Source organism: Trichechus manatus, unplaced genomic scaffold (genome assembly GCF_000243295.1).
Source record: "Trichechus manatus latirostris isolate Lorelei unplaced genomic scaffold, TriManLat1.0 scaffold00219, whole genome shotgun sequence".
NCBI lineage: Eukaryota > Metazoa > Chordata > Mammalia > Sirenia > Trichechidae > Trichechus > Trichechus manatus.
In genome coordinates this window covers 1,545,917-1,555,717 of record NW_004444155.1, presented here as the reverse complement: position 1 = coordinate 1,555,717, position 9,801 = coordinate 1,545,917, and the positions used below count along the sequence as shown (strand labels likewise).

The following is a 9,801-nucleotide window of genomic DNA, read 5'->3' as shown; positions in this document are numbered from 1 at the left end:
ACCTATAAAGTGGACATGTTCAAACTCCAGCCCCAGGAAAGCTAGGGTAGAAAAAGGAACCCTCGCTCAGGGTTTGGGGATGCAGGACAGGGCTGGGAGTCACGGCTGCACCCATGAAAGCTGGAGTGTCAGCTCAAGACGGCCTAGAGCAGGGCCCCTCCTCACTGCTGGAGAAGGAGCCTCGGCCTCGGCTTGGAGAGCACGTGCTCCAGCTACTCCCAGGGTGGAGACAGACTAACATGGATGGGCCAGCCGTGCTCTGTGAAGTGCGCAGGGCACCGACTCAGCTAGCCAACCCCTGGGTGAGAATCCGTGAGTCTTACATCCAGTGGTTCTCAGCCCTAAGGACCTAATGCCCCCATTTTCAAAGCAAGTATTTAATTTTCCCCTTTCTATCCTGAACTGTAATTTATAGATAATATAATAAGTGTCACAATAACTTTAAAGTCAATATATAATGCCCTAGATACAACATAACCAGTTGCCATCAAGTCATTGCTGACTCAGGGCTATCCCATTTGTGCAGAGTAGAACTGCTCCATAGGGTTTTCAAGGCTGAGACCTTTCAGAAGCAGATCACCAGGCCTGCCTTCTGAGGTGTCTCTGGGTGGGTTTGAACTGCCAACGTTTTGGTTACTAGTCAAGTGCTTAATTGTTTGTGCCACCCAGGGACTCCAAATATAACATAAAGTGGAAATAAAAAGTAATAATAATGTATTTCTACGTAAATACTCAGATGGCCACGCTTGAAGACAGAAACAAAAAAACACCGCGATTTTCCAAAATGCCCCCTAGGGTTTTTACCTCCCCGTCAGGAACCTCTCTTAGCCCAGTGGTGGCCCCAAGCTGCTGAACTCGTGGGCTGCAGCGCGAGGGCTCCACCCAGCGACGGGGCCAGCACCACCACCTCCCCGCAACTCACCCTGGGGCTGCAGGAGAGGAAGCTGAAGGCACAGTTCAGACTGGCCCAGTCTTGCTCCACGAGTGATTCATGCGGCATCTGCAAGGACAGAGGCAGATAGAGATGGGGTCGTTCCATCAATAGCAAGGCCTTCAGGGATTCCTCAGTTATGCAGAGACCCCTCACCCCCAAGCTTCCAGGTTCCTTCTATAGAAGAGGGAGCCCACCCAAGAGTGTCAACAGCGGAGGGAAGGCTCAGGTAGGTGGACTTCACTTCCCCAAAACTCTCAGGCCAGCACAGTTGGGCAAAGGTCAGGTCTCTTCAAAGGCTTCACTTGTAGCTTGAGTGTGCTTTTTCTTCACCTGAGTGGTCTCTGCTTTAGCAATGACGTCTAACAGCACTGTGTCTTGGACCCCCAGCCTGGCTGTCTGAAAGCCTAGAGATGAAATAAGGCAGCGCAGTGAGTACTCGGTTCCCCTGAGTGTGTGGGGCGCAGTGCCCAGAACAGAGCACCTCCCCTGCAGCTGGACAGTCCTGGGCTCCACTCCCAGCTCTGCAGCCTGCTAGCAGTGTGATAGCAAGTTACTTAAGCTCACTGCACTTCTTTATTATGAGGATAATAAAGCCTACTTTGCTTGGCTGCTAAGCAAAAGGTTGGAGGTTCAAGTCCACCCAGAGGTGCCTGGCAATCTTGTTCTGAAAAATCAGCCATCGAAAACCGTATGGAGCACAGTTCTACTCTGACACACATGGGGTCACCATGAATCAGTGTCAACTTGGCAGTAACTGGTTTGGTTTGGTTGCCAGGTTATTCTGAGAATTAAGTATAATCAGTGAAAATCACCCAGGCCAGCCCAGTGCAAGAAGCATAGCAGATACTCAGTGAATGGTTTTCCCTCTTTCAAACATCAAGAAGGCAGCTGAGGGTGGCGGGACAAGCAGGGGCAAGAAGCCCCAAAGCACTAGTTTCAGATCCTTGACTTAGACTCCACGTCTTATAAAATGGAAATCAGGATGATGCCTCACTGGGAGGTATGACACGTGCATGCTCCAGGGAAAGCTGTCCCACTAACCTGCCCCCGCTGCCACAGCTGCCTCCACTTCCTTGCTCTTGCTCTTAACCAAGGGCCATCGCCGGATCACAGTTAGAGGAAGACCAGCCAGAGCGCTGACTGCATCATCTGCTGATTCCTCCGTCTCCCCTGAGGTGACTGCACGTTTACTGAGGGCAGAAGGGCCGTAGCCATCCTTCTTGCAGCTGGTATGGCTTCTTGATGTTGTTGTTAGCTGCCATCAGATCAGCCCTCGACTCATCGTGACCCCACGCACAACGAACAGAACACTGCCTCGTCCTGCACCATCCCCATGATCTATTGCAGATCAGATTGTTGCGATCCATACACTTTTCATTGGCTGATTTTCAGAAGTAGATCACCAGGCCTTTCTTCCTAGTCCATTGTAGTCTGGAAGCTCTGCTGAAACCTGATCAGCATCATAGCAACACTCAAGCCTCCACTGACAGACAGGTGGTGGCTGTGCATAAAGTGAATTGGCCAGGAACCGAACCAGGTCTCCTGCACGGAAGGTGAGAATTCTACCACTGACCCACCAGTGCCTCCAGTATCATTTCTACCAGGGACATAATAATGAGATACCGTGGTCTCAACTTAAAGCAGGAGTTAAGGTTGGGCATGAGGAAGAGCTTCCTCAGCAGAGGTACCTTATCTACACTTCCTTATCTCGTGTCATGCATTTTTTAAGGTGCAGACAGTTATCTACAAGGCTTTGACCCACTTGTGTCTAGGAGATTGGGTCTGGTGACCTCGAAAGCTCCTGGCAGGGCTGGGGACCGGCAGGCTCTTCCGGGGTGGAGGGTAAGGATGTCCGGGGAGGTTCTGCAGGGACCCACCAGCTCTGGAGCCGCCAGAAACAGCGAGCTCAGTGCGTAGCGCCGGAAGTTGAGGCAGGTGTCAGTGTAGAGGTCGGCTAGCGCATCAGCTGGCGCAGAGCGTCTGACGGAAGCCACAGCAGAACCGGCTCCCCATGGTGCTGTAGCACAGGTCCAGCTCCCGAATGACCCTCTGGCCAGGCAGGAAGCATGCTGAATAGAGCCCTCACCCCACCTCTGGACCTGCACCCCCAACAGCACTCACCACCCATGCTGAGGGCCAGCCCATCCTGCTGGGACCACACCCAGCTCCGCCCTCACCTACTCATTCCCTGAATGACCCTCCCTGGGTCTCTGTCACCTGGGGCCAATGACACTTTTGCCCAACTGTAGGGAAGGAGCTGCTTTCTTTAAACACAGAGGCTGCACACATGTACTTTTGGATGTGGGATGGCTCCCAGTTTGCCATGGGCCCCACTCCCCAGCTGCCTGCCTCAGCTTGCTGCCCAGTTACCTGCCTGGCCCTGGATAGAGAGCACTGTTCTAAACCCTCAGCATCACTCACCTTCTGATTCTCCCCCAGATGGTTTTGCAAAGGCCCACATCCACCCCTACTCCTGCCCCCCAGCAGGCTCCATCCTGACACAAGGCCAGCTCTCAGAGCCTGGAAAGTTGGTCAGGACACTTACTCTGGGTAGCCAAGTGTGTGCTGCTCCCCTGCCTGAGCCCCAGTTTCCTCATCTGTAATACGAGGGTGACAATCACCCCCCACCCATCTCACAGAGCTGTGGGGAGGATCAGCTGGTTGTACAAGGGCTTGGTAACCTGCAAAGCCTCTGCCAAGACCCTTTGTGACGGGCCCCAGTGGGCCTGGGACTGCCAACTGGGGACAGGGCGGGTGACCCAATAGGCAAGGTAAGCACCGTGCTTACCTTGCTACCAGCTCATCTGTAGTGAACAATTTCACATTTTTTCACCACATCAAAGATTTTCCTTCTAGGTATGGCTGGCATCTGTCTCTCTCCCAACCCCACAGCACCTTCCTACAGAAGCAAAGTCTGTTTTTAAATTTACAATCCCTAACAGTGCAGATGACCCAAAAAGCAAGATAAGCATGGGCTTACTTGTGCTTACTAATCTGTAGTGAACAATTTCACACCTTTGATGTGGTGAAGCCCATGTGAAATCGTTCACTATAGATGATCTGGTAAGCAAGGTAAGCCCTGTGCTAACCTTGCTTATTGGATACCCCGCCCTTGCGTGGGAATCTCCCAGATTCAGCGGCCGGTCAATAACACCCAAGGGATTTTTTTCTTTCTCCTCTCTTTCCAGATCCATCAGCTCACTGGCTCTAAATCCCATCTTGTCAGGCCCTGTAGGGTCCCAGGCTTGCCCTCCAGCCAGAGGGCTGCTCATCAGTCACATGAGGACCCAGCTGGGCAGGAAGTCACCTCTCAAGAGGGCTGAACAGTAAGGGAGGCGGAGCAAGAGCCAGGTCCCACAAATCACCCCACAGGCTGAGCCTCCTCCCAAGTACACTGCTGTCATGCGGAACTCGGGCCAGCAGGGGGCGCTGACTGACAAGGACGGGTGGCTGAGCAAGGCTTGCCACAATGCGGGTCCGGGCAGCGCCCTCTCCCCACCCCTTCCCACTGATCCCGTCCCCTCCTCGCTTGCTACCTGCTCTTGCCCGAATCTCCCTCGTGGTGGAGTTGATGACTTGCAGTCCGCAACTGCTCCCATCCATGTGCCTGGTACAAAAATGGCCACATGACCCAGGAAGAGATGAGCCAGGCCTCCAAGCGCCAGGCACAGCCTCCCAAGATCCCATAGCAGGGAGGCATTTCATGGCTGCCAGTGGGGATGCTGGTCTGACCCCAGCACAGGCCGTGTGCTTGCACATGTGACGGGGTAGGGTCCTGAGTCCAGGTGTGGTAGGCTGGGGGTGGTGCCTACAGGTCACAGAGTGTGAGCAGTCCTGGGGGGCAATGGGGCCCCAAGTCCAAGGGACTAGGGAAGCCCACCCGGAAACAGATCCTTGGGATTTCCTGATGACCTGGGCCAGGCCTTTGATGCCAGGCCTGGACGTAGGCCCCCACCCCTCCATCCCTCTCCCTCCCCAGGCAGGGGTAGCAGGCCAGGGGTCTCACTGGTGCAGGTCAGCCAAGCGCATGTCCAGCCTCTGCAGCTCCTCCAACCGCTCTGGAAAATGCACAAGGAACAGCGGGGGTGAGGGACAGCTGGGTCACCATAGCCTGCCCTCCTCAGTCAGCCCTAGTCCCAGTCTAGGCCCCGTAGGTCAAGGGGGAATCCATTCAGGGAGTCAGGTCACCTTTCCAAGGTCATTCGGCCATGATTCAAACTGTTAGAACAAACAAACCCTGAATTGCTGGGCTCACAGCAACCACTAATCCTGAGGATTACTTCAAGTCATTCCTGGGTCAGGAGTTTGTACCTCGGGGTGGGTAGGGTGGGGTAGGTAAGATGAGGAAGGAGGCTCCTCTGGAATCTTCCCAGGGCACAAAATGCAACAGGACTCTGAAGCCAGGAGACTGAATTTGAGTCCCAGCTTTGTCCCTACTGGCTGTGTGACTTTGGGCAAGTAACCGAACCTCTCTGGGTTTCTGTTTCCTCGTGTATAAAATAGATCCTCCCTCATGGGGTGACAGTGCTTCATAAACCACAGAGTGGATGGGATTATCATGGTCACTATTAATCCCCAATGGGAAAGGGAGGAGGTGATGATGGGGCAGGACTCTGCACTGGTGGCAGTACCCCTCCACCTGTTCTCACCCCCTACAGCTCACCCTTTTCCCGGGCCCAGGTGCCCAGCTCCCCGGACAGCTCAAGAACCACCAGGCAAGTCCGCCAGCCCTGCCGCTTCTTGGACTTGAGGATGTTCCCAAAGATGTGGTCCCCATTGTACAGGATGTCCTTCCCCTGCACCCTGAGCAGCTCGCACACCACGTCTGATGAGCCTGCCTCACCATGGAAGGAGACACTTGAACTCACAGCCCCTCCCTGTCCAGGCAGAACAGGTCAGGGACCCACAGAGGGCCACGTGGAGGGAGAGGGAATGGGGTGGGAGTGGGTACCTCCACAGTAGATGGCACGGTGTTGGTGAGGCCCAGTGTAGGTGCCCACGTGGAGCTTCCTCGAGTCCTGAGGCAGCAGAGGGGCGCTCTGAGGTCAGAAAAACCGTCTTCCATCCCTGGTAAAGGGGGCTGGGGGCTGGGTGCGGCGAGGGTAACCACGAAGTGCAGGAGAAAGGAGGTGGCGGAGGGCTTTGAGGGAGTCCCCCTCATCCCTTGTCTCCAGGGACAGATAGGCCAGCAGAGCAGGCAGCCTCTAAGAGCAGGCTCCCCTCCACCCCCCGCAGGACACGGGTCATGGTGGACTGGCGGCAGCACCTGCCATGGCTGTGTTGACCTGCCTCAGCATCATTCCCTCTGCGAAGAATCAGGGCTTCTGCGTGTCCACCACCATCAGGTCAAAGCAGGACCTCCAGGGCTTGGCTGAGGCCTCCGCCTGGGGGACGGGGTGCGGGAGCTTGTGCAGACACACACTCAGCCTGAAGAATCTGACCCTGCCACAAGCGGCTCAGAGGGCCTCAGCCAGGCCGCTGGCCACAGCTGCCCCCTCTCCTACCCTGCCTCCCCTGGCCGAGCCACCAACCAAGCTCTGTCCAGCTTGGTGGAAGCTTGCCAGCCCCAGTGTCATCCATGTGCCCGGGTCCTGCTGCCCAGCCAGATGAGACATCCCAGGCCCAGGAACCAGGAAGTCTCGCTCCCCAGCATCCCCATCCAAGCCGGGTACATGAAAGTGTGGAGAGGTGCTTGCGGAGGTCTGTGTTGGGTGTCCCGTGTGCCCTGTCAGCCTCCAGAGCCACTCACAGGGGCACAGATGGGCCCGGATGCACAGGGACATGGGCCCTGCTCCCATGGCCAGTGAAGCCTGGTCACACCCAGCACCACAGTGCTCATCACGCACTCCGTTCCCCTGGCCTGGTCTGCCTGTCCTCTGTCCTCCTCTCACCCCCTTCCCATCTTCTCCCAGCCCCTCCCCAAATGTCGGCTTGCCACTTTATGGCTTTATATGAGGCTTTATATTTCTCCCCTCAGGTTCCTCCCATGCCCTGGCTGAGGGAGTGGCCACCCTGGGCCTCCCGCGCAGGCCGCTGACCTCCCACCCATCTGGGGAGGTTCCAGCCAGGCCCACACACGTGAAATGACGCCTGTCACACACTTGTTCTTCCTGGAGGGGAGGGCTAGGCGTGGGAGATGCCAGAACAGAAAGGCATCCCCTACTCCCACCCCTGACCCACTGCGGCTCTCAGCAGCATGGTGTGGCCCTGGCCCTCCCTGCTCTTTGCACAGCCTTCAGGGCTGCTATGCTGGCTCCCAACTCACCTCACCAGCGTCAAACAGGTAGGTCACAATGGACTGGCAGGGACAGGGCAGGGGTCAGGGCACCAGGCTTGGGCTGGGGCAGGGGCCACGGCCTGCATCTGTCCCTCACCCCATCACCCCCTAGGGCACATTGCTGCCTCTGTCCTCACCCCACCACTCCATCACCCCACATGGCACATCACTGCCTCTGCCCCTCACCCCATCACCCCATCACCCCCCAGGGTACATCACTGCCTCTGTCCTCACCCCATCACCCCATCACCCCCCAGGGCACATTGGGGACCACAGGAGCACAATGGCGGAGAAGGTGCTCATTCCACTGAGACCTGAAAAGGCTGAGAAATGGAACCCAAGATACTAGCCAGGCGGTGAGGGAAGGAGGGTCTTGGCGCCTTCCCACCCCGTTACTGTTCCCTACAGTGCCTCCCTTCCCGTGGGGCCAGGAAAGAGGCAGTTCTCTGAGCCCAGAGGCTGAAGGCCCCCAGCCTCCACACATATTCACATCAGTGTGACTGTAGCTGCTGGTGGTGGTCAGAAACTTTCCCAGCCTCCTTCATCTTACCCAGCAGGATGGGGATTCGCACCTGGGACAGAGAACAGGGTGACTTCCGAGGGTGGACTTCCCAGAGCTGCCCTGGGGACCCCTCCACTGGTCTCAGCACCCTGGGAGCCCAGCCAGGCATCCACCTTTCAGGGCAGGTGGGCCCCAGGCCAGCCAGGAAAGCCTTGAGCAGTGCCAGGGTGTGGAGATCTCCGTCTACGCCTGAGGGAAGAGACCAGCGGAGGGCCCTGCTGCCCTGAGGAGCAGACGGCCAAGGCCTCATCACAGCCCTGGGGCTACAGCCACTCACACCCTTCTTCATGTATTTCTCCAAGTCCTGCAGGGTCTTCTCCTTGAGACAGCCCTGCAGGAGGGAGCAGAGAGGTGTGTGTGTGCACCTGTGTCCAAGATGGTGGGAGTGGCACTGGGGAGCCCAGACCATCAAAGTCCTCAGTGGGAGGAGAGGTGGACATGGTAAGGGGGCTGGAGGCATGGCCCAGGAGAGCCAAGGGCAGGCAGGTCGCAGGTCACAGGTCCCAGGGCCCTGGGCCACTCACCGACTCATGGACATTACTCATGGCATCGGTCACATCCTGGAAGAGGCTTCCCTGCTGATAACCAGTGTCACAGCTGGGACTGACCAAGAGGGCACAGGGAGACCAACAAGGGAAACAGGGTGACATCCAACCCTGGGGCTTATACCAGAGTGACGCCTCCAGCCACACCGGGAAGGGTGCCACACGGTGCTGAGGGTCACCTCTTGGGGGCAGCACTGGTTTCCACGTAAAGGGGCCTTTCTGTTGCACTCCAGGAGCCCCCTCAAACCCCACAGGAGGAACCTCTGCCCCTGGATGGGGCCCCCACTTCTGGGTTTGGCCCCTGGACAGTGGCAGTGTCCTATTGGTCACCCAGGGCTGGCAGGGCGTGGGGACATACTTGATGTAGCGGGAGCAGCTGGAGAAGAAGTCCACCAGGCAGACTTCTAGAGATTGGTTTCTGAGGCAGAGATGTTGGTCAGTTGCTGGCCCTGGGGACCAGGAAGCAGCCCCCCAGGCCAGAGGTGGGGCCCTGAGGAGCCCCTGCCCCCCCCATCCCGCCCTCACCAGGCAAGTTGAAGAGTGTGTTGAGGATGTGGAACCGCTGCAGGTCATCCCTCTGAATGCACTCACTGGGATAGAAGCTCCAGATCTTGGCCCTGGGGAGGGGTGAGCTGCATGCAGCGATGCCCCTCTTAGCACCTCCCCGAGGCCCTCCAGGCCCTGGCCATTCCTTGTTGCTTCCAACTATTCCTTTTCCCTCCTTCATCCAGCTTCCATCCCTCTATCCATCCTATTCCCTCTTCCTTGCTTCCCCTTCTCTCCACCACACCCCTTGTCCCTTACTCAGAGAGGAGGGGGAAGCCATAGGTGCCCAGCAGCACGTTCTCGTGGGTATCCACCTTCAGCAGGTTCCCATAGAATGCATCAAACACCAGCCCCCTGGGGAGAGAGCACAGAGGCAGTGGGTGGGTGCTCGGGGTCAGCGATAGCCCTCCCTTGCCCGCCACCAGCCTAAGCCCAGCACCTGGTGGGGAAGCCAGGGTCGTATGTGTAGCACAGGATCTCGTGTGGGTACCTGATGCACACCAGGCACTCCAGCAACAGCTCAAAGGCTAGTGCCTCATAGGCTAGGGACTTGCAGGCTGAGGGTAGGCCCAGGCAGCTGGAGGCCCAACTGGGGCCTGGCTGCCCACCCCTGTCCCCCTAACCCCCAAATGCCCAGCGTTCCAGTCCTCTCCACCAACCAGAGTGTAGTCCATGTCGAAGCTGAAGCAGCGAATCTTCTCCAGCGCCAGGCTGTGGTTCACAAAAATCCTGGGAGTGGGAGGGGGATGTTGGGATTATTCCGCCCCCTCCCCAAATCCAAGACCCAAAGAAGGATGGGCGCAGGGTGGAAAGTCAGCAATGCAGGCAGCCCATCCTTCTGCCCATCATTTCTGAATCTGAGTGTCTGAATGCTTGTGTGTGTGTGCATGTGTCCATGTGTTCATGTCTGCATGGGTGAGCATGTGTGAGTGTGCAT

At 57.1% G+C, this 9,801-nt stretch overlaps 1 protein-coding gene across 1 annotated transcript in view; it reads right to left on the bottom strand.

The window, feature by feature from the left end:
• Positions 1–811: 811 nt before the first annotated feature.
• Positions 812–9,801, bottom strand: part of NT5DC4 (5'-nucleotidase domain containing 4) — a 9,909-nt gene continuing 919 nt past the window's right edge. Inside the window, 16 exon segments of the mRNA XM_004388867.1 lie at positions 812–1,000; positions 4,481–4,541; positions 4,941–4,992; positions 5,598–5,768; positions 5,886–5,952; positions 6,211–6,318; positions 7,200–7,232; positions 7,702–7,738; positions 7,740–7,783; positions 8,051–8,104; positions 8,298–8,370; positions 8,677–8,722; positions 8,844–8,935; positions 9,123–9,218; positions 9,304–9,421; positions 9,520–9,593. Of these exon segments, the coding sequence (XP_004388924.1) occupies positions 812–1,000; positions 4,481–4,541; positions 4,941–4,992; positions 5,598–5,768; positions 5,886–5,952; positions 6,211–6,318; positions 7,200–7,232; positions 7,702–7,738; positions 7,740–7,783; positions 8,051–8,104; positions 8,298–8,370; positions 8,677–8,722; positions 8,844–8,935; positions 9,123–9,218; positions 9,304–9,421; positions 9,520–9,593 (1,315 nt within the window).